Source organism: Miniopterus schreibersii, assembly GCF_964146895.1.
Source record: "Miniopterus schreibersii genome assembly, chromosome: 11".
In the NCBI taxonomy this organism is placed as follows: domain Eukaryota; kingdom Metazoa; phylum Chordata; class Mammalia; order Chiroptera; family Miniopteridae; genus Miniopterus; species Miniopterus schreibersii.
In genome coordinates, this window is record NC_138111.1 from 50,518,868 (window position 1) to 50,542,926 (window position 24,059).

At 38.4% G+C, this 24,059-nt stretch overlaps 1 protein-coding gene across 12 annotated transcripts in view; it reads right to left on the reverse strand.

Moving 5' to 3' along the window:
- The window catches only part of MPDZ (multiple PDZ domain crumbs cell polarity complex component), a 137,966-nt gene that overhangs the window by 46,879 nt on the left and 67,028 nt on the right, over positions 1 to 24,059 (reverse strand). For 8 of the 12 annotated variants that reach the window (XM_081151430.1, XM_081151433.1, XM_081151431.1 and 5 more), the window contains 8 exons: positions 23,818 to 23,982; positions 21,797 to 21,982; positions 20,454 to 20,663; positions 18,170 to 18,286; positions 16,017 to 16,184; positions 9,285 to 9,569; positions 8,914 to 9,037; positions 5,321 to 5,519 (listed from right to left, as the gene is read on the reverse strand). In XM_081151430.1, the coding sequence (XP_081007556.1) occupies positions 5,321 to 5,519; positions 8,914 to 9,037; positions 9,285 to 9,569; positions 16,017 to 16,184; positions 18,170 to 18,286; positions 20,454 to 20,663; positions 21,797 to 21,982; positions 23,818 to 23,982 (1,454 nt within the window). The remainder of the gene's footprint in view (positions 1 to 5,320; positions 5,520 to 8,913; positions 9,038 to 9,284; positions 9,570 to 16,016; positions 16,185 to 18,169; positions 18,287 to 20,453; positions 20,664 to 21,796; positions 21,983 to 23,817; positions 23,983 to 24,059) is intronic. The other 4 variants (XM_081151425.1, XM_081151434.1, XM_081151424.1 and 1 more) reach the window with 1 other exon arrangement.

Genomic DNA, 24,059 nt, shown 5'->3' on the forward strand with positions numbered 1-24,059 from the left:
ACCAAAAGACATCACCTAACTAAATTATGTAAATTATGAACTACAAACACACGGAAACTGCTTATTTGAGAGTTGTGTTAAAAATTCTTAAATGTAAACTAATCTACGGTTAAGCATGGAGCAGAAGAAATAAAAGTAACATTAGTGATGCTGAAATGTGATACAGCTCTTAATCCAGAGCCTGCGCCTGCACATGCAGAAGGATCACTCCCTGACAAAGGAGCTTAAAAGCTCAGTAGCTGGAAAATATGATTTTCAAATACATTGACAGTCATCAGCGCAAAGGGAAAATGGAACAATCCCATAGCTCTGTTGCAATTTGTTATTATATAAATGAAGGGGGAAAAAAAGCCAAAATGTATACCCTGAATCTATGTCTGGATCTATCCCTGCATCCAGACGTTACAAAAGCATGAAATGGTTTTCACAGACAAGTTGTAACACACAGCCATAATGAGCTTTTTGAATCACCGATACTCACACATAAAAGGGGGCTCGATCGTCAGCAGGTGCTGCAGAAAATCTAGAATGTGAAGCATACGCCGCGGCATCTTTTTACAATGGTGTTAACAAATGTCAATGTCTTGTGCTGAATATGAGATGCATACATATGTAGTTAAAAGTGGGTGCTCCTGGTTGTTTTTTTTCCCCTTTCCACCTCCCTCCCATCTACACCTCCCCCAGAAAAGCATCTGCTCCTTACTGGTGTCTATAGCAATGATTATTAACAAGCATGGAAAAATGTAACTGCAATCAATCTTTTATTCCTTGATCAGGAATTCATCCCACACTTTAGGTTAAGGCAGGTGAATTCTTATTCAGCTTGGTAATTATCTGGCAGATGTTACAAGCAGCTGCTGCTAAGCGCAAAACCCTGGCTATTATTACAGAACTGTAAGAGCTCCTGGCAAGGTGGAGTGAGAAGTGAAACAGAATGCATTCTGGTGAGGCTTCACATCTGGTTTTCCACAGAAAATAATGAAACCTGGAACTTAAACTGGCTGTTCTTGAACTCTTGAAACTCAAATTAGCTACCCAGGCATGCATGAAAGCCCTCTCACCAAGTTCCTAGCTATCTGTCGTAAAAGGCAAAAAAGAAATCCAGTGCATTGTCTGAACAAGCAATGCTTTTCCTAAAACCAGTCAGTCATGTAACTGAGCCATTAAGTCTTTTTTTTAAGTCCCTCCAATACACTTCTCTACCACCACCCCAGATTAAGCTGGGTTCATAACAAGAAATAAACAGGAAGAAACTGGGATGGAGCCTAAATCCAGGCAATGACTACAAAGCTTAATTAGCCAGAGGCAATGCCTGGTTCCATTCAGAGTAATGGAGGCCCAGGCTTTCCTTTGGGGAGGATTACTCCCTTAGCTTTCAAGGTAATTCTAAACCTTTAGCTTCAGGAAAGCAGGAGATCTGGAAGGCACAGGGCCAAAAACACTTCATGCAAAATGCATGGAACATGCTGCTCAGCCCTGGCCAACCTAAATGGTGATTTGTTCTATCATTTAGCACTTCCCCTCCCCCCCGCCAGAAAAAGGATTATATGATTCTAATTTCTTTCTACCACTTACCCAGTGGTCAAACCATAATCATCTGAATCACAGCTACAGTAGGACACTCGAGAAGAAATCAAAGTGTTACGCTGACATGTTTGTACGTGTGCACACACCAACATGTGAGACACAGATCAATTACCTGATTGATTTACTGACTGATGTCCAGAGAGGGAAGGCTGTGGGATTTTTCTTCTTTTCTTTTTTTTTTCTTTTTTTACTGTAAGATACCACAGTACATTTCTGCCTTCAGGGATCTTAAAGCAATTATGTATGAAGTTAGCTCTCTAGCCCTCAAGGTCATCATTAAGCTGCTATCCACATGAAAGGGTAAATTCTGACCCGGAGTCAGAGGGTAGGAAAACAAACAAACAAACAAACCAAACCAGAAGACAGCAACAAAAATAAGAAAAGGAGAGAGACGACTTTTAGAGCTTGAAAACATACCTGACGAATTTTCTGGAACAGGCTAGATGCATGACTTATGTCAAATCAGTGTCACAGTGGTCTTATTTGTTTGGCTACCTTTTAAGATCTTCAGTAAATCAGAACAGAGGCAGAGGCTAGAACCAAGCACCAATGATGGTGCTCAGAGACCTGCCTCAGTGCCCACAGCTCAGCAGGGACATCATCACACAATAAATCAAATGATCGGTTACCAGGCCGTCTGCATTTTATACTGCATGTAAACCATGCAAGCCAAACCCCTGCCACAAAGAGTCTCCGTGTGGCTGGATATACCATTCATCTTTAAGCAAAAGAAATGGACACTGGACCATGAGTTTTTTTTAGTAGAGAGGCTCCGGTGTTTTTAATGATGCTCACTTGCACTCACATTATTAATAAGATAATTACGGAGCTGTCGCAGGATCTGATGATGTGTTCCATTACAGAATAAAAGTCAAAGGGCATATAAAACTATGAAAGCCCATTAGTGAAGTTCTGCCTTTAAAGAATACATTTTTATACGAGAGAAGAATCCATTCCACACAGTATATATTTTTCTACTTTTTATTGAAGGCAGAATGAAAACCAGATTGTAAATACTGTTTTTCTTACCTAAGCTCTAGCAAGATATACTTTGCAAAAGAGTACTACAGAACACAGTTCATAAAATAGCATTAATACTAAAATGTGTCCCATACGAGTAACCATTACATTAATTTAAGGTCAACAATCTTTCCCTGAGCTGTTGTTTTACTATTTTATCCCCTTATACACTAAATACAGATATTCAACGGTGAATGCTACAGGAAAAAGCCAAACTATTACATTGAAGAGGTGTGACAATAAAGTCATGAACTGATTTTTATGTTGGCTCAAGAAACATTGAGTGACTTTAAAAACCAAGCCACATATATAATGTGCTTTGGGCACATTATGGGATTACGGGACAGTTTAGACACTTCCTCACAAAATACCCTACACGACTATGTTAACCATTGTTGAATTCTCTTGGATCATGAGGTTCAGCAAAGGTAAGTTACTGCTTAGACTGGCTCTGTTCTATATGATCTTTTCCCATTACTGGCCCTCTAACACCTGGCTTCGCTCTAGGTCCATACAGATTAAACATGTGGTGCATAACTCCTTATACTGAAGGCCAATCAAAACTTCATAAATAAGATCCTAGAGTGGACCCTCCTGTTCTGTGAGACATATCTCATCTATCTCACATCTAAGGCTTTTGCAAAAATCATTGGAAAAAAAAAATTAAACGGAGAAAAGCAAAATTGTCTTAAAATACTTTTTTTTTTTTTTTTAATAGCAGGCATTTATTTGTTTCAAGACAGGAAATTGACCTACTTAAGAAAAGTTGTTTCTCCATCTTGAAAGAGGTGGGTGGATCCTAACCCTGGAGATCCATTCTAGTCGATGTGCACACATTCCAGGAACAACTAGAGGGTTTCCTCCTAGACTCACAGAGCTGCAGAATGGGGGAGGGACAAGGGAACGGATCTCCTGATTATGCTCCCCCCCCCAAATCTTTTAGATCAGCTCCTCCTTGATTTCTGACATAACCTAGAACCCTTTTGGGCGACGCTGAGGCTGCTGTGTTCCTGGGAGGGGGAGCCATGTCCTTGGCCCCTGGGCTGCTCCAGTCCTTCTTAGATCTCCCTGGGTGGTTCCATGGGATCTTGGGGTTGACTTGTCCTCACACTTCCTACCAGAATGGGAAGGCCTTTTGGTGGGAGTTTTCTCTGTTTCCTTTCTCTTGCGAAGGGGTTCAGCCTGGTGCTGGGAGACCCTCTGGTCTCCATTCTGTTCACTCACATTGTCTTTGCTCTGCCAGGCTGAGACGAGGGGCCCAGCGCCTGGACCTCCCAAGGTCTCTGGAGCAGGTCTGCCCGTCACCTCCCTGCAACCACGCTTACACTGCCCTCAGGTGTTAGCGTTGCTGCCCCTGAAGCTGCGCTCTGGTCAGGCCCTGCCCGGGCCGGGTTAGGAAAGACTAACAGAGTATTTGCGTAAGTATTTGCATGAAGCATGTTGTTGGACTCTTTCCCCACCAGCATAAGCAAGAGAGGTGGCCCCAGACACCTCAGCGACCAGGGGAAGGCTCCTGGCGCTGACCTGGTCCTGGTCACTGGGCTCTTTCCATTCTCTGCCTCCAACAAGGTATGTCTATCATGTCATGGTACAGCATGGGTGCCGCTGTAAGCCTCCACTGGGGGTCTCAGGAAGAACACCAGGTCTCCCCAGTGAGCAAACGGGTTTTCCTTTGCATCTGAAGGGCGGCATAATTGCAGGTAAAAAGAGCAGCCAGTGGCAAGCATCAAGTGGAGCTGTTCTCTCTCATGATTCTAGATCAGGGGTGGGGAACATCCAGCCCCGTGGTCCGGCCCTGCCAAGGCAACTGCAAGTGGGACTCAAAATTCAATAAATCTAGGAGCTTTTTTCATAGCTAATTTTTAAGTTGATAATTCTGTATGGCCCGCAAATGATGCTATAAATATCCAAATGGCCTTTGGCAGAAAAAAGGTTCCCCATTCTTGCTCTAGATGGACAACTTTACAAACTTCAAAGGAAGCAACCTGGTCAGCTCCAAGCTCTTGGCTGCCTTGAGTGACCTGGGTGTAGTCACGTTTGGCACCAAATGCATGGCTGACGGTGGTTGTGCCAGCAGCATGACATCAGGTATGGTGAGGTCGGGCTGGTGTACGCGACGCCCACTGTGACTATTTGCAAACTGATGTGCACGTTGATCACTCCTCCCCTTTTGCTGATCAGGATGACGCCGCTCTCAAACACGGGGATGCGCTTGAACATGGCAACTCGCCCGGGCACAGCTGCCCCCGCAGCTTCCCCTGGAGCCAGGGAACATGTGCAGCATGTGGCTGCTCTGGGCACCACCTTGCCATAGTGTCCTGCGGCTCCCCATGTCTGTCCTTCATTAGGACCACTGCACGTCCTCTCTGGAACCCACCCCGCACGGCCCGCCTTCAAGCTTCTGCTGCCCACCGTGACCTGCAGCCCTCACCCACAGCGGCCCCGCAGGAAGGGGCGGCACCTCCCTGCAGACAGCCGCCCCTCCAGGCGCCGAGAGTAACGGGCACACACGCGCCTTGTTATCTTAAAAGACGAGCTAAGATCAAGAACTACTCAGGAATAGTCAAATTCTTACGTGACTTATATGAAAGAGATATGTAATTTTTGTATATCAAACATAAATATATTCTCAAAAAAAACCCATACCAACACTGATTGATGATGTGAAATTCCTGAATTTCACAAGTCAACCTGGGGTCCAAATGATACTTACTTTATGTCAGGCCCAATGAGGGAATGTCTTCTCAACATGGCTCGTGCCTGGGCGCTGGTCAAACTGATAGTGGATTCTTCATTGATAGACAAGATGCAGTCCCCCACGGCAATCCGCCCATCTCGACTAATGGCACCTCCGTGAATAATGCTCCGAACAATCACCCCCAAGCCATCTTTATTAGCACTTACTGTCATCCCTAGGGTAATGGAGGAACACAGAAAGGGGTTAAATTTGTGAATTTCAAATTCATTTTAATTTGAAAGTCACATAATCCCTATGAATTAGAACTCATTTTTTTTTTTTTTAAATATATCTTTATTGATTTCAGAGAGAGGAAAGGAGAGGGAGAGAGAGAGATGGAAACATCAATGATGAGAGAGTCATTGATCGAGCCCACAAGCCGGGCATGTGCCCCGACCGGGAATCGAACCCCGATCGCCTGGATCATAGGTCGACACTCAACTGCTGAGCCACACCCGGCCGGGCAGAACTCACTTTTCAAGCCAATAAAAAACAATCAAAATGAAAGGAATTGAAGTTTCTAACAAAAAATATTTTAAAGTAAATTTTGAAATGTTTGTGAAATTTATCTAGACAAAGGCACTCCATGTTGAATACATTAGAGACTAAATGGGTCCACACAGGAGTGAATGTAACTTAGGCTATTTGATGTGTTACCCCTTACACAGAAAGCTCTCCCAGGGAGAGCATTTTGACAACATCAAATCAATTTTATAATAGGAGTCCATCCCATACGTATAAGAGAATAAAGAGCAGAACCATGAATGGAAAATTAGTTCAATAAATTAAGAAACTCAGTGCTACAACTTTATTCCAAATCATTTGTTCATTTAGTATATACTTACTAGATGCTTACTGTGTGCCAAGTACTATGCTGGTGGCTTGAGATGAAAAAGCCTCACACAGAATTCCTAACATCGAGAAGCTTGTATTCATCTTATCCTTAAGCCTGTTACAGTGCCTGAATGTACAGTAGTCTGTTGAACTAAACCGATATGAACTTAATCCTAATCTACTCCCATTTTATCTACAAACTTGAACTTCTAGAAGCTCCAGATTTGGATATTTAATCGCCCTCCTGACTTGTTCCCTGGATGACTAACAAGAAACGCAACCTTGGCATGTATAAAACGGAATTTCCAAGTTTCTACCTCCCCTTATATCTCCATCTATCTTTCCCTTTTCAGTGTTGACACCACAATACTAATCTCCATTGCTCAAGGCAGATATGCTGAAGTTCATTCTCGATCCCTACCTCTTTCTCACCTCTACTATTTAATCCATCACCAAGTCCTGTTATTCCTACCTCCAAAACTTGTCTTGAATCCATGCATCTTTCTCCACTTCCTTATTAACCCTAGACTAGGCTAGCACCTTCTCTTGCCTCACTTTTCAAAACAGCCTACTACTTGGTCTCCTGGCTTCCAGGACATTCTTCTCACAGGAGACAGAGGGATCATTAAAAAAAGACAAATCACCTCACATTACTCCCTGCCAACAGCCCTTTAACAACTTCCTGTTACGCTAACATACAACACGCCTATGTGGCGCAGTTGCACCCCTTGTTCAAGGTTCCCTATGGCTCCCCGTGTTCCAGCAACCGTGTTCCAGAAATTCACCGAGTCTCCCCCCGTTTCAGACAGCTGGCCCCTCTCAGCAGACCCTGCACAGCTAACTCCTCCGTCTTCAATATCACCTCCTCAAAAAGGCGTTCACAACAAACCTCACCCCAATTTACGTTCCTTCTCCTCCTCTCACTCGATTCCTTCAAAAATATAAAACCTTTTAGATTATGTTAACACTACATAAAACAACATTAATTCACTTTAAATCGAGTGATAAAAGTTCCTTCCAAAACAAGATTATATAACTAAACCAGGTAAAGAGATGTAAAGCTATAAAGGTATTTATAAAAACTTTTTCTGAGGGTAGGGGATCAGCTAGTCTCTCTTTTAAGCCTTCGATGTTCTATGTATCAGTGTCTATCACAGTATGTAATGCAATCAGGACTTTATGTGTCAGTTAGCTAGTTTTCTTAAACTCGTGTTCCTTGAGAAAAGTGATTACATCATGGTGTCTCTACATAGTGGCTAGAATACAGAAAAAAATGAAAGTTTGATAGCTGGGTGAATACACTAGAATAGGGTTTCTTGTAAGGGCCTTACAAAATCTCTGTTTTATGAGTTGGTCAAAAAAATGGGTTCTATGGCCAATTAAATGTGAGAAACGCTGCATTCTATAACCTCTTCTTAAACAGCTGCACGCATATCTGAGTATGAAAGATACTGCGATGCAGTGCAAACAGAAACCTGTCTCCTTAAATTCATCACTTTTCAAACTTTTAAACTTGGAACCCATTTATAACTCCTACTTACATCCTATAGAACTAGTATTCTAAGTTGCATGCTTTCAGAAACACTGCATTAGCAGGTGAAATATTCCTGGCATGCTCTGATATCTATAATACGTCTCATAATTAGTGAATTATAGAAAGTTCTGTAGCTCATGTTTTACACCATTCTATTAAGTGTAATATATAAGAAATATCTATGTAAAAATTCTCTGCTATAAGTCCCCACTCAGCTGCCATTGGCAGTGCCCAGCCACCACCAAATGGAACAAAATCTAGAATGAGACAGAGACTAGAATCCCACTCACCACGTGAGCCCTGTTGGACTTCTCTGCCAAGTCTCAAATTTAACAAGGAAACAAGACCCTGCCATAAAATATGAGTGTAAAGGGTACTGGTTGGTCTCACAGAAGGAACAAGATCTCTGATGCAGAGCTACCCAGAGGCCTGGACAACACTCCGCATTCAGAGCACCTGTTCTAACATCCTACTTTTATCATCAGACAGCACTAGGGACAGAGCTGAGTCACATGGCTGTTTAACTCAAAAAAAGAAAAAAAAGAACAAATGTGCTCTGCCTCAATATAGCTTTAGTTATTGAAATTAGGATTTCATTTTTACAGGAAGTCTTCTTTGCCCAACTCTGAAGGCTTTATGATTATTAACTAGCCGCAACCCTTTATGGGTAAGAAAGGACACAAAAATCCTGCCACCTGGGAAGGACTATTATAACTCGCATTTATATTTTGGTGGTGGCACACCTGGCTGTCTTTTTAGTCTTTCTTTCAGTGAATGAAAGAAATTAAGTACAAACTGACTTTATGCATAACTGGTAACATTCAAAAAAAGCTAATAATTTGCCTTTCCAAAGAATTTAGAACTCCAAATTGCTGACTTTTCATTTTCTAAGAATTCCTTTTCTGATTTGCTGTTTCATACACAAACGATTCGTATATCTTTTACTTAAACGTGAATGAGGCTACTGAATACTTTTAAGTAATTAAGAGAGTGAGGAATCTAAGCTGGTCTGAACTAAACAAACCAGTTAACCATTTCAGGAAAAATAGTGAGTACATAAAACGAGAAACCATTAAAAGTACAGAAAAATTTACAACACCTGTTTTCTTATCTACAGCCAAAAATATCAAAACCAGGTTTAATTTTTCCTCTTGGCAAGGGAGTTGGTTGGGAAGGTATGTGTGGAAAATAAGGCACTTACCTAGGCTAGAATTGCCTTTTGCTATAGTAATAGTCCTCTCAAGAGTTTCTCTGGATACATTCTGAAGCATGACACGCTCGGCAGTAGAGGCCAGAGAGCTCTGTTGATTTAAGAACTCAGAGCCCTGACAGAAAGAAAAATAAGTCACGTGAAAAGGAAAACTAGACTTTGGAGTATGGTTTCAACATCACACATGTTCTCTAATAGATCGTGCCTGATTCGACAAGAATCTCTGACCAAAACAAGTCCATAGATTGGCTTCTGAAAAAACCTCAGCATCAGGAGAACACTAACTCCAAATGGGAGATTGGCCAGAACGCTTCAGTCCCCGACCTCACTGTAATACATACACCACATCTTTAAACTATTACCTTTCCAGTTGAATCTGACAGCAGAAGAGAAGAACATTCTGCACTTGATACAACTTCATTTGGTAGGTGAGATTCGGCCCATGCTCTTGTGTTTTCACATTCATATTTTTGTTCAATAGCATTTGCAGGTGTATAATCATTTTCCATGAAGCCAGAAGCAGGTCCTATGCTCAAGTCCACTGAAGGTGGACTGTCATCCTGTCTGTGCAGGAGATTCTGGGTGTACAGCTCCTCCAAGGACATGTGCAGATCAAGTACTGGATCTGAAGAATTTTCGGTAACATCCTGATGATTAAAAAATAAAAAATTTAAAATTGTGGCCAGAATTACATCAGGGTATTTTATAAGATCCTTTCTTAATGAATGACTATTTAGTGAAAAAACAAAACACAACATAACTATATCTTACTTAAAAAGCATTAGCAAACATACAATTTCTTCACTTAGCTGTTGCTCCGTCTACCTTTATCTTTATAAACGCTTTTCAATACATTTCCTGCAATCAAACATCTCATGTCTACTGAGTTATCCTCATACAATATACTGTACATGAGATCATTTAGATACAACAGTATGTTCTACTCACAAATAAAATCATTCAGAGTTCAATCTACATGGGAAAACAAGTAACTATATTTCCAAATCTTATTTCAAGCACAGCCTGAGTTCCTATATATTACAAGATCAAAAGCATGAAGAGAATGATATCAACTGATTCAGATCACAAGAACCTTCAAGGGAAAATTATTTTGACAGACATTTATAGGTACTTATGGAGAAGACAGAAAGCCACACAATTCATACGATTGTAGGGAAAGTTTTCACAAATATTCTGCAAGATACGACAGAAGAAATACTAAGAAGGGGCATTAGAAGATGTGTTATAATCCAGGATCTCTCATTAACAATCTGTACATCACAGAACCTCTCTTGGCTTGATATTAATTTCTGAAATTCCCTAAACTCTAAAATCCTATAGTTTTACATAAACACATGCATCTCCTTACAACAGACATACTGTATCGCTTACGTGCTTTGGGGAAGCAGCGGCTCCATGAACTGCTGCTGTTGAATAAACTTACCAATTTTCTCTTCAATTCTTTGATATTTTTAAAGTATAATAGTGTATGAATACATTATCATTGGAAAAGACTCAGGCCATACTGATTTATAGTGTGTATGGACACTGTATTAAAGTCTTCCTTTATGGCTCCTACTTCTGGACCTTTCCCCAGTAAAACTAGCTGGCTATACTTGTGTGTTTATTATCAGATTTTAAAATTCATTTGCACCATATATATATACATATATACATATATATATAATATGTACGTATGTATGTATGTACGTATGTGTATGGCCAAATGCGCACACTTACACATCCAAGCTCATACACATACATTTTTTTAAAACCTAAACTGAACCATACACTACATAGTAGGTTTTTCCTTGCTTTTCTGAAGTATCTTTAAACCTTGTCATGAGAGATTCCCATGTCAACAAATACAAGTCAACTTCAATCTTCTTATGGCTACAAAACACTCCTAAGCATGAGAGGACGGGAGTACAGGCTCTAGAGTCACGCTGCCTGGGTTCAGATGCTGGCTCCACCAGCTCTTGGTGCTTTGACAAGTTACTTAAATGTACTCTGTGCCTTGGTTCCCTGGTCTATTAATTAAGGAAAATAATAGGACCTAGTACAGGTTGGGAGGACAGGGAGAGTTAAAACTAGAAAGTACTAAAAACATGCCTGACTTAATAGACAATGCCTAATAACTGTTAGCCACTGTTATTTTTAGTGCACATCTTTGCAGACCTGTGGAAATTTATTTAGTATGAACTCCGACAATCAGAGCTGTTGTTCCAATGATATGCACACTTAAAATGCTGCTATATACTGTCAAATGGTCTTCCAGTTAGTGTTAGTGTTTTACTACATGTGTCCCTGACAATTAGTGAGGACATGCCATTTGTATGTGTCCTGTGAACAACCACATACTTTATCAAAGCTTCTCTCAGATGGTATTCATTTAATTGTCATCATTGCCTTATTCTGAATATAAAGTCCTTGTGACATGTACTGGAAATATTTTCCCAGCTTGTTACTTGTAAGTTTGTATATGATCTATACATGCAAAAGTTAAATTCTATATGTAATCAAGAATTCTTTATGTAATTTTTAAATGACATTCTTTACGTAATCAAATTTGTCAAATTTTTTTGTGCTCCTAGGTCTTATATGTTGCTTAGTAAGTCCCTCCTCTGCACGAAGTAAAGGGAATGCTTTCTAGTATTTTCTCCTATTTTATAACCGCTTTGTTTTTAGATGCAGTTTTAAACCACCTAGAATTTATTTCCGGGTGTGGTGTGAGCATGGGGGTCTCTTCAGTCTTTCTAAGTGGATAATCAATTGCTCCAACACAATCACACTCTTTTCCCTTAATAAAGTTTTCATCTCCCTGGAATTAACATACTCCTGGTACAAAGAATTGAGAAAAGGGGGAATATCAAACAAGCAAATAACACCTTAAGAATCCTCAGGAATAAGTGAGAGGAAAGCATCCTCCACGGTCCTAGAACCTAAAAGATAACCTGTTAGCTCATCCACCCAACTCCGATGATTTTAGTCTTATTAATAATAACAGCGTACTTACTAAAGAAATCGGTTAGCTTCTGTATTCTAAATTAATTATGATAACTAGCAGTGAATCATCTCTCCCACTCCCTAAATAAAGATGACAATGAAAACTACTTTTCATCAGAAAAAGAGGTCAAGCTGCCCTCCTGAGCTGGGGTTTACTGTAAATCGAGAAACAAATTTCCATGCATTATTCATGAAGGAGTTAACACAGACACACAGAGAAGAAAGAGCTAATCAACACAGCAGACAACATAAGCCTACTTAAGAAACGTTTCTGGTTGCTGAACAACCAACTGAGTTTTATTTTTAAAAGTCTTATGGATCTAAAAGAAAAGCAGTTCTTCCCCCATATACATCCAAAAATAACTACAATTTCCCAGTGCAACCTGGTATCTAAATGAAGTTGAGATACCAAAATCCACCCTAACATGTGCCTCCACTTGATATAGTCTTGTTCTCCGGAAAAAACACACACAAAAAAACGGAGACAATGTGAAACAAGGATGTTAAATTTACTGGAAAATAGGTCTATTTCTTCAGTGCAATGAATAAGTTAAGGTTATACTTGGGCACGTTATTTACCCAGATAATAGATTTACACAGATGAGCTAAATACTTAATATTCACTGGACACAACCTGTTTTTCTTCAATAAGCAGTCTAAATACTTTGAAAAACATACTCATAGCACAGCTACTCCAGCTTCCATTGTCCCCCCCTCTTGCTGAGAGAGGGTACATGTCCTTTGTTGTGTATACATTGACTACTCAGCAAAAAGGCAACATCTTTTATATCTTTGAGAACTTGCAGTTTTGTCCCTAGGATTTCCACAATCTCTCTGATCATCTTGACTGGAGTGATCTAATTAGTTTTTGATACTAATGCTCTCCTCCAAAAAAATGCACATATTTTAAACATGTCTGTAAAAGCAGCAATACTTTATGCTATAGGACAGTAAGTGAAGATTTAGGAATTTTTTTTATTTGTATCATAGAATCCCTTAGCTGTGATTGTTGTACACGGTACAAAAAGGAGTTTCTATCTTGACAAACACCAAGTTCAACTTGCACCAGAATCAACAGCATTTCCTGGGGGTACTGATGTTCAGAAATGAAGGACATGCACCCACTGGTAAACTTTTCATCCTCGGAGAAGTGAGTGCACTGGGGAGGGTGAGGCCTGCAGGTGATGATTAGGAGAAGGGGAGACTCATTACACAGCTACTAAATCTGTATTGGGTGTATTTTTAAAGCCAAAATAGTAAAAAATAAATGAAAGCATTCTCTCCTCCAAAATATGTTGAACTTTTAAAAAAAGTCTATAAGCATTTAAGTTTGGAAACAATTATTTCTGCATTTGTTATGTCTTTGGAGGAGATAAGAAAAAGGGGATAAAAAGATTAATCCAAAAATTAAAACCTAGAACAAGAAGAGAAGAAAGATCCCACTGGCTTTCTGCCTTTAAAATCCACATTTCAATGGCCTGCCTCTATTAATCCAAATGCCCTGGAAGCAGCCGTATTTTTCAGATTTTTAAGTAATGGTTATTTCCCTTAAATCCTGGCATGATAATTAATCAAATTAAGCAAACACTACCCCTTTAAAAAGAAAAAAAAAAATAGCAGTATGGGCTCCCTGATGGGAGAATTTTGTACAGAGGAGCTCCGCCTGGGGCTGCAGTCCTCTGGGTTCTGAGCTGCTGCAGGGCCCAGGCTCTGCCATGAGACAGTCCTCCCCCCATGAGTTCCTGCTCTGGGTGACCAGGTCTTACAACTTCTAGCACGCCTGACTCCAGTGAAGAGAACTCTCTCATCAATTAAGGAGACAGGCAAAATTACTTGTGTACTTCCAGACATGACTTAGGGCTACGAGATTATTACATATTTAGCATAGTCAAAAACTTGAGGAATCACTGAGATCCTCACACTCTATTTCATCTTTCTTCACATCAGTATCACATGTGATACAATCTTATTTTATCAATTAAAAAGTCCTAATGAGAGCTCACTTTTCTTTAAGGAAATTGGTCAATTCTAAATTCCATAACAAATTACCATTCTGTCTTTTAAAAGTAAATTTAGTGCAAAGAAACAAAAAGATGAATGCATCATCTAATTTTTTTATTATTTACACACTATTTTCTAGTAGATAGATGCTGAAAAGACGCCACAGAAAACAAAAACAAAATCAAAACAAAACAAAACTGTTGCAGAGATTTACCACGTCTAGGAAGTCCTACTTTCAAAGAAAACTACAAGCACACAGGAGTTTCACAATTTGTTTTAAAATACCCTCATTAATGTCTTCTTTGTTGTTTTGTAGTTTAAATATTTCAGTTGATAAGCCAGCCTGCCAAAATTTCCTTCAACAAAAGAGTAAACTGCTTGGGAAAAGAAAAAAAAAAGGCAAACAGACTTCAGTAAGCCAATATGTTGTGCTGCATACAGCCAGCATTTGCCCTGTAAAATGTATGCTTCTCAGTATGCAGATTGTGTAATCCCTTTAAGTAACAATTACAAAGTTAAACAATGCAATCTGTCCCACTGGCAAGAATTGTGCTATGCTGTGGATTAGGAGACTCCATTAGGGGATGAACTCAGCTCCCAGCCCAGAGGCCAGGAAAGACTGAACAGGGTCCAGACAGGACGCAGGCAGAGAGGCAGTCTCAGGTGTGGTGAGAGAGGAGCAGCTGCTCCATTCAAGATTATACTTTGCAAACCAATTCAAAGAGGCTGTCCAGCATTATTTGCAAGGATAACAGGTGTACCTTGAACATGAAAGAAAAAGCTTTGATTGCTCTGGCCAAAAAAATACTTAATTCAGGAAAAGAGGAAAACTGCTAGATCTATGAAAATTCTACTTTCCAGCGTATTCAAATTCCCTTCCCACCGAAGTTAGGTGGAAAACATATATTTCATATATCTAAGAAAGAATTATTGTCCAGTCTTTTTATCTTAATTGTTACTGATGGTATATTTCCAACATAGAAAAATGAAGAAAATATATCCCCATATGAATTCTTTGCCCAGATTTAATAGACAGTAACATTTTGCCATATGTTCTTCCATGTCTCTTTCTACTGACAATGATACAATGTATTGAACTAAATTCCCATGCTTCCTATTTTCTCCAAGAATAACTTCTTTCCTGAAGTTGAAAAGGAACATCCCCACACATTTTTAGGTTTTTTAATGAACACCACATACACATACTCATAAAAATACATTGAATTGCTTTGTATATCAATGTCTAGAAAATATAAACAATGCTAACAAATCAACAGAAAGATAAGTAACCCATTATAAAAATAGTCAAAAGATATGAAGATGTCACTGATGGAAGTAAAACCCAAATGGCCAATATATGAAAAATGTTCAACCTCACTAGTAATCAGGAACCTCAAATTAAAATAATAAGATACTATTTAACACCCAAAAGATTGGATAGGTTTTAAAATGTTACTTATTAAACGTTATAGAGCACGTCACTAAGAAAATAGAGTTAGAGCATTTATGCCAATAATCTATTTCTAAAATATAAATGGCTCAGTATGTCAAATAGCAAATGAATTCTTCATTCATACTCAGTGACAAACACATTTGCCATTCACAATGATTTCAACATATTCTTTGGCATCATTTTATATAAAAACATAGGATAGCATTAAATTTAACTAAGCTAGTAAATATTAAATTAATGCAAGAAATATTTTACTGTCCACCTTGGTGTGAAAGTCAGTAATAAAATGGTTAAAATATCTGTATTTTTTCCAAAGTAGACACAGCTAAAAACACAATTTGAGAAATGTTTTATTATTTTTTTTCTTTTTAACATGAAAATCCTAACAGAAGCTTGGAACCTTAGTGTCTATCACTCTGCATCACAGACCCTAGAATTAAATAGTCCCTGGGAGTCTAACTTACCCAATCAACACTACCTAAATGAATCTGAACTTTAATTTGATAATGAACCCATGACTTGAGGAATAGAATGTCTGACTTGCTACTCCTACAACTCAACTCCCCATAAAAAATGACCTCTGGAAAACTGCATACAAGGTTCTCCCATAAGTGAGATACCATTTCCTTCGTACCTTGGGAGGAGAAGATGGGAGGGAGGGGCCATAGTTCACGCCATCGCTACAAGCACTGCCATGAAGAGATAAAACAGAGGCTGGAGTAGAGTAGATGCTGTCATTATCAGGAGAGTACTGAGACTCAAATGCAGATTCATCTGCTGGGTCAGCATCATTTGTGTCCACCTGGGAATCAAAACAATAGTATCGGTTGGAAATTCTGTTCTATTACCTATATGCATCTCCCCTTGAGGCGGAAACGTACACTGGTTATCACTCCTTTGCCTACGCTATTGTCTACACGACTCCTTCACCCTCAACACATCAGAGGCTCGCTAATTCAACAGACTCAGGGTGAACTGCCACCTGCCGCAAAGGGTGCTGCCGTAAAAGGTTATTTTATTCCGTCAATGAAGGGCTGAGGGTAACAGTTAATAAAGGACCGCATCAATTCTAAGTTTAAAAGTTTCATAAATTAGGGAAAATATTTGCTTTTTTTTCCAGTTCGCATTATTTTTAAATAATACCTGCCCAACTCCCAGAATTTTATAATAAAATGAATGAGGTCAGCTCTCTTCCTATTCAACTAAAATAAACTTCAATAGGACAGCTAGGCGATCATCTATGTGCCAATCTTTTATTTAAATTGTATTTCACTAGATTTAAAAACCATATGAGTTATAGACCCAGAGAAAAACCTGCCATTTCATGCTGACATTACACTAACAAGGAGCCTAATTATGATTTAGTTATGGTAAAATTATAAGTTATAAACAGCTATTGTTGGCAAACTGACATAGGGTGAGGAAGAGAATTTCACTCCATATTATCTAAAAATCCTGTCACTATCTTCTACGGCAGAACCAAGTGAAAGAATCAGGACATGATAAGCTTGAAGCTCTTCTTACAAGTCACTCACTGTTACACCTCAGAATAGGCAGAACTGACAAATATTACCCTTATCCAGTACTACCAGTATTTTCTGTTTTAATGGCAAAATCCCACATTCTTCCATTTATCTGTGATTTCAACTTACACATTCCGCCAGAAGTTATAAGCATTATAGTATTACACCGGGTCACATTCTTGCAAAAACAGAAGAATACAGATGGGCCATTTCAAAATGAACTTCTCTGATAATATATAAATAATGTATTCTCAAAACCTGTTCAAATTCACTAGTGAGAAGCTATGTGGAGGTTTACCCTTTACAAATGTACATTATGTACAGCAATCTAAATGGTAAATATTTAACATCTGTTACCTACATCGATAGTATTAACTAAGCCTTGGGTCATGGGTTACGACAGAAAAATATTTGTTTTAAGTAACATTAAAGAAAAATTTCTCAAAACAATTCATATACCTTTCTTTGATGCCTCAGAATCTTAAGAGAGATCCTAACACTCAATCTAATTATTGTAGATTTATAAAAACACCAGGGTACAGAAAAATTGAGTGACCAGTATGAGATTGCATAGCTAATTAGGGAGAAGACCCAGGATGGCTACTACTCTAAGATGTTGAGCTCGCAGAAAAGTGGGACTAATCTCTGTGACTGGTACTCATTTAAGACGATGGAAGGAAGCCATGTCAACTGCAGAAAAAAAGCTCAGCGGGCACTTTTAGAGACAATGATGTATTTGTGACCTGCAACACTTCAAAAAGAATTTTCTATGGCTGGATGCTGTTTAACACATTTATACCATAGCACTTCATGCAGTTCATAGAATTCTAAACTATCTAGTTTTGGAGTGTTAACACAATATTCGCATAATGCCCATGGAGACCTACCAACTTATTAAAAGGTAGACGAAATGCTGATTTCTGGCTCAATACTGAAATAGTTAAAGAATGCCTAGAGATACTCAAGTATGAAAGCAGAGCAAACAAGTGCTGCAACAAAACTTTTGGTATGATATAAAGATCAATTCTGGCCTGTTGACATAATGCCTTGCTAAATAAATTTTCCACGAATCCAACGAACAATTTTCATATATGTTTGTTTTTCCTCCCATTTGGAATTATTAGAAGTATTGAAGTTGACAAGAGAATGTTTAGTTTTCCAAAATATAATGAACAAAGAATACAGTAAGACTTTAGAATATTTTAAAAGGCAAAAATAGACATAAGATTTTTGAAAGAAAGCTTGATAAGCGGAGGCCACTAACCAGAGCCAAGTCAGCCCTGAAGAGGGCCCTGCCAGCCAGCCCTTCCTCCTCGCAGGAGTGCGGGGCGTAGAGAAAGGACTCCTCCTTAGCAGAAACGTAACCTTCTTCTGGCGAAAGCTGCAGGGAGAATGAAGCCCAGTGTTCGAGGGTGAGATCATGAAAAAGAAAGAATGGAAAGAGAGGGGAGGGAAGTCAAAGGAGGAGAGAAAAAAATGGGAAAGTTTTCAGATGATACCACATGACTTTAACACAGAATGATCATAAAATATGATAAATATTCACGTGTAACATTTTTATTTGTTAAGCCACAATGAGGATATTTATTCCAATACCACTATCATCAGTTAGATGAGAATCTCTTTTAACTATTTTTTCATTCTTCTCATAAAAGATTATGAAAATCAACAATACTTTATAATAAAATAATATTTTATCTTACAGTAATCTTTTGGTCATTTTTATCTGTCAAATATTCTGGCTAAGCAAGTTCTTAACATAGAAATAAGGAAACTTTTAGGTATTAACATGTAATAGAATTGCTGAAAAAACAAAATATTAAAAAGAACAATCAACTTCTGTTACCCCCTTATAAGAATATTATTTTAAAGACTGTAATTTACTTGACAAGGAATGTTAGTGAACCCTACAATGAAGTCTCTTAATTTAACATGGCTTAAAAAAACGTACGTGTGCGCAATCCACTTAAACTGCACCCTGAGTCATTACACTGTAACCTTGATCACACTGACAGGAAACCTAACATCCATATTCCAACCTCAGATAAAATAGGCTAACTGCTATGTCTATATCACCCGGTATCATCAATATATGCCCAAGTATTTTAGGTAAAAAACGTTTCTCATTTTTCCCACACATATGAATTAATATATAGTAAACCCCACTTTATATAAAATATATTTATCATATTATTGCAATGCACATGGAATTTGAAATAGCAAATATTCTCATGAAAGAAATTTATTTTGGAACTAGTTAGGAAAAAAAAGTACGCTTCTGAATAACTGGCATGGATTCTCCTAAGGGCCATAAAAAACAGATACTGAGTCATATTTGCCATTTTTCTTTGTCTAACAGAAAGACCAGAACCATGGTCAACCTTAACACACAGTGTGGGGCAAAAGCAGGTTTACAGTCGTGAGTACGAGAAACAGACTTTATTCTTGTAATGTTATTTATTATTTATTGTATTATTTTCCATACGAAGAACTAGAAACCCACTTTTGCCCCACCCTGTATTTAGAGAGTCTCATAATGGCCTATCTCCATTCTTACATTCCCCTTTGTATACATCTTTTGTTCTGATTTCTACAATCCTGATTTGATTTCAGGTTAAATGAACATATACTTCCTTCTTCCCTTTCTCTTGTCCTCTTTCTGTTTTTATAAATATAGTTTCATAGTTACCATTTCTTTGTGGAGTAAAAAGTGAAGCACAAAAAATTTAACATTTAAAATATGTTAGCAAAGCTTACTATCTGGACAAATCCTTTCGCGAAGTCAACACATTTTTATTTGATGTTTATGCAAATACATCCATGGGCTTGTGGTTTTTTAAGAGAAGGTATATTTGCCCTTTCACTTACAAATATATTTATATACTGAAAATCTCATGAAGAGAGTGTCTCTAATATTTCACTGCAATTCAGTCGTAAGCGCTATGTTACAACCACTACACCTAGTAAACATACTGACACCATGTAGCATGCCATTAGTTATTTTTAATATAATCAGTAATTAATGACATGAGGGCTATTCCCTCCTGGGGGAGAGCCACAAACTGATAATCCACTTTGGAAAGTTCAATGTCTTGCTTTGCAGTAATTAGACAACAAATGTGTTGAAACTGACAATGCAGGACCTTAAGTGACTCTACAGAGATTCCACTTTATCCCAACCTAATTAAAGACGCCACTGTTAGTTGTTAATGCTATTGATTTCTCTAATACTCCACTATACAGGTATAGATATTTTAAGGCATATTACTTTGAAAATATTTTATTCTGTATCATATTATTATTGAATAAAAAAGGACAAAAGTGAAGCACAATCTTATAAATTTATTTCCAAACTCCCCCTTTCATTTCCTTTACTCTTTTAAAAATATTATTCAAAATTAAATCTTTACTCTCACAGAGCCAATAATCATGCTCATGAAAAGTACCAAGTTACGATTCAATCATAAGAACACATGAAGCTAAAAGTAAGCCCACAAGCCATGTTGTTTGTAAATGTATAAGAGAGTCAGTAAAATACAAATTCTTACAGGTAAAGGCTTGGCAACTCCTATTTTCACAGTTCCTGACGGGGCGCCCTTCAGAGCCTGTACAGCTTCCTCGAGGCTGCTGTTCTCCAAGTTGACATCATTGACAAACATGAGTCGATCTCCAGGGAGAAGCCGTCCATCATTTTCAGCAACACCGCCGGGCACCAAGGAACGAATTACGATCACAGTGCTTGCTGGGTCGATTGGGTCCTGACAGCACGGAGAAAGACAGGGAAAGCAGCTCCGCTTTACATGCGAAGTATCTTTACGGGTTGTCGCCCTGAATTTTAATGGGTGGGTAACTGTTTCAAGTGTCTTCAAAAGAATGTCATTAAGACTTCTGATGAGTTATCTGGGCAAAGGTTCCCTCGTTCTAGAGTTTAGGAAGAGTTCACCCTAAACAAGGCTCCCTCACTTGCCATCATTCTTCAGGTGAACCTTTCAAATTATACAGATAACTTTCAAGTAATTTTAACTTTTGATAAACTCTCAAATTTTGTAACCATCATCTGAGGCTAGATAGATGTCAGATATAGGGCTTATTAACGTCGGCATTTGTTAAACAGGATATAATTGTTCGGAAACATCAGTAGATGTGAGTACATTGAAGGTAGGGCCTGTCTTTTGAAATAAGGAAATATAGAGAGAGGCCGTAGAGAATTTGGTGACGCAGTGTAAGATATACAGCAACCTTGATATCAGCACAAGGCCCCAGAATCAGTCCCTGTGAACAACACATCCCGGGGCCACCGGAGATGGCGCCTGACTCAGTATTAATTAATGAGCAGCACAGCTGCGTCTGCCAGAGGCCGCAGCGTTCCCACAGCTCCTCACTGCACAGAACACAATGCAGGGGAGCAGCGGGTCACATGGGCCAGCTGAAGCTTATTCATAAATTTAGTCAAATGACAGGAATGCGGGAATTTATAATATATCCAATTATAAATCTGTTATTTGCTTCAGACAAAATCAGTATCTAATGCTTTCTGTCTTACCATAGAAATATGAACTATCAATTAAGTGCATGGAAATTAAAAATAGTTTGGACATGAAGACCCAAATGTCCAAAAAAACTGTATTTCAACAATATTCCTAAATATTATTCTGCATATTCTTCAAATCCTCAAGAGCTGAAATAAAAAAGAACTCAATGAATTCAATGTTAAACAAATCCTTTATGATAATGAATGAATCATTTAAATTACTATTTTGAAAGATTTATCAGGAACATGAAAATGTCTTTGAAGACTAAAACGTTACCTGCTTTTTCTCTGCTATCAACAGTGTGCCCTTAGTATATACCATCTTTTATTAAAAAATTGTTAAAGGTAGGATATATTTACCTGATAATCTAAAATGCTGAAACCAAGTCCTTTGCTCCCCTTCTCCAGCTCGATGTGCTGAACGTCTGCCTCCCACATGGCCAAAGGTCCTTGAACCTTCCCTGCATCCTGGCCCACGCTGGGCATCTCCAGCACAGGATCCTCTGTCTCCGAAGACCCGATGAACTCGCCTAGATCTACGTGAGGCTGGTAACAGACCAGACAGCTCTTATTTCAGAGGCACCAGATTAGAAGATACACATAACAACACTCCAAGAAAAGGGAAGATTCTCAGTCTCTCTCCAGAACAAAATACCCTCACATAAGAGTAGCAACAGCTTATTAGGAAACCTTTAGGAATTAAGGTCATAATTACTGAAAGTTATTATACAAGAAGAAATACCTAATTTACAACAGGCATTAAAAATATATGGTTCAAAGATTTCATATAAAAATACAGAACAATTATATCTCAGCAGCATGACTGTGGGTGATTTTCACTTTTTTTCATCAGTTTCGGAATCACCTCTGTAGTCAGAAGATAAAGCTATTTTAATATTAAAAAATAATCCTTATGATAAATAACAATTCAAGAAGAAATGGCCATATGTAAAAGTTCCATGCTTTATGCAAACAAGGGTTCTAAGTTTCTGTGTCTTGTGCACGAGATCCTTTCATTAATCAATTAACACACATAGGGGCCAGACAAGATTAGAAATTAGAAGGCCTAGGCTTGAAGATTATCTCCAGGATTTCTTATGTGTTGCCTTGAGAAACATTCTTAACCTGGGCTTCGTAGCTATCATCTCACAGAGTTTTGAAGATTAAATTAGGTAACATTTATAAAGTATACGGCACAGAAACAGAGGTTCAAAATGTTAGCTTCTTTAGTAAAAATAAAGTGAATTTAATTTTTAAATTAAAATCTAGGTGAATTAGCTCTGTTAATCCGGATGAACACATCAAATTTAGGAAAGATGTATTTTTGATGAAAATCTAATTTTTAGAAAAGTACACTATCTTTGCTTTTAATCAATTATTGCACAGCCTAGGACCACGGACACAAATCTGTCCACCTGCTTTATTGTAATAATCCCATTTACACCACATAAAAATGTGCATGGCTATGTATGGGACTATACAATTTGAAATTATGTTTCTTATTCTACCCTGTTCTAATCACCCATGTGAATATTAAACTATACACTTTATTCTTCAAAATTTTCAAAATTATTCCTCTTTACTGATTCCTTCAGTATAGCGTAAGTCAAATCCTAACGTCTTCATTTAGGTTGCAAATTATGCAAAGTTCAAATCATAACTTTAGATATCTACTGTGAGTCTTCAGAAAAGCCAATGGGCTCCATTTCTTGACATTTTGATCTGAATGGAAATGAACAGAAAAATGGGAGTTTCTGGATGTCACAGAGTATTATCTGACATGTAGTATTACGAGCTCAAATTTCTCCTATTTTAAAAGTATCGAGAGTGTGCAAATACGACCTATATAAACAGAAATGATGAGTCCACCCATATTTTAGACATTCACTGAGCAGTAACTGTGTGCCAGGCCCTGAGCTCAGTAGGTTACAAAAAATTATATTTTATCACATAGATACTATATACTCACTATTTACATATTTCAACTGTCTGCTCTGTAAATGTGGACGATGTGAGTATTGACCTCATAGGAATAGTATGAATAAATTATATAAGCGTGCAGTGGGCAATAATAACATCTAATATCACTCCATTACCTTATTTTATGTACACAGTAATGCTCCAAGACACGCAACAGGACTTACATTGTCCAGAAGACAAAACTGATGTTCAGAAAAATGAAGTGCCCAAGGTCACCGACCCGGGAAGTGCCAAGCCGGATTCAAGCCCAGGTCTGTCTGACTCCAAGGCTCTCTTACGAGCCATGGGCAATGTGAGGAAATCAAACAGCAAATAATAAAAGAGGCTTAAAATGTTTCAAATGCCATTTAGCTTTTCCATTATACATTCAGATTAGTCTCACATCTGCATCTATCTGATACCTTTTCTGTTAGTTCAATATCACGTAAGTCCAGGCCGTCCAATTCTGACGGGGCGGCGGGTGGCACAGTGCGGCGGCAACACACCATGGTCACGTCTATGGGCAGTTCTTTTAAAATATTCACCACATCTTGGTGATTTTCCCCCAGCAAAGGTATGCCGTTCACCTGTGGAAAAAGAAAGTTGTCCAAGGAAGCACATCTCATACCATAAATATTCTTATGAAAACATTTTTTTTCATTAA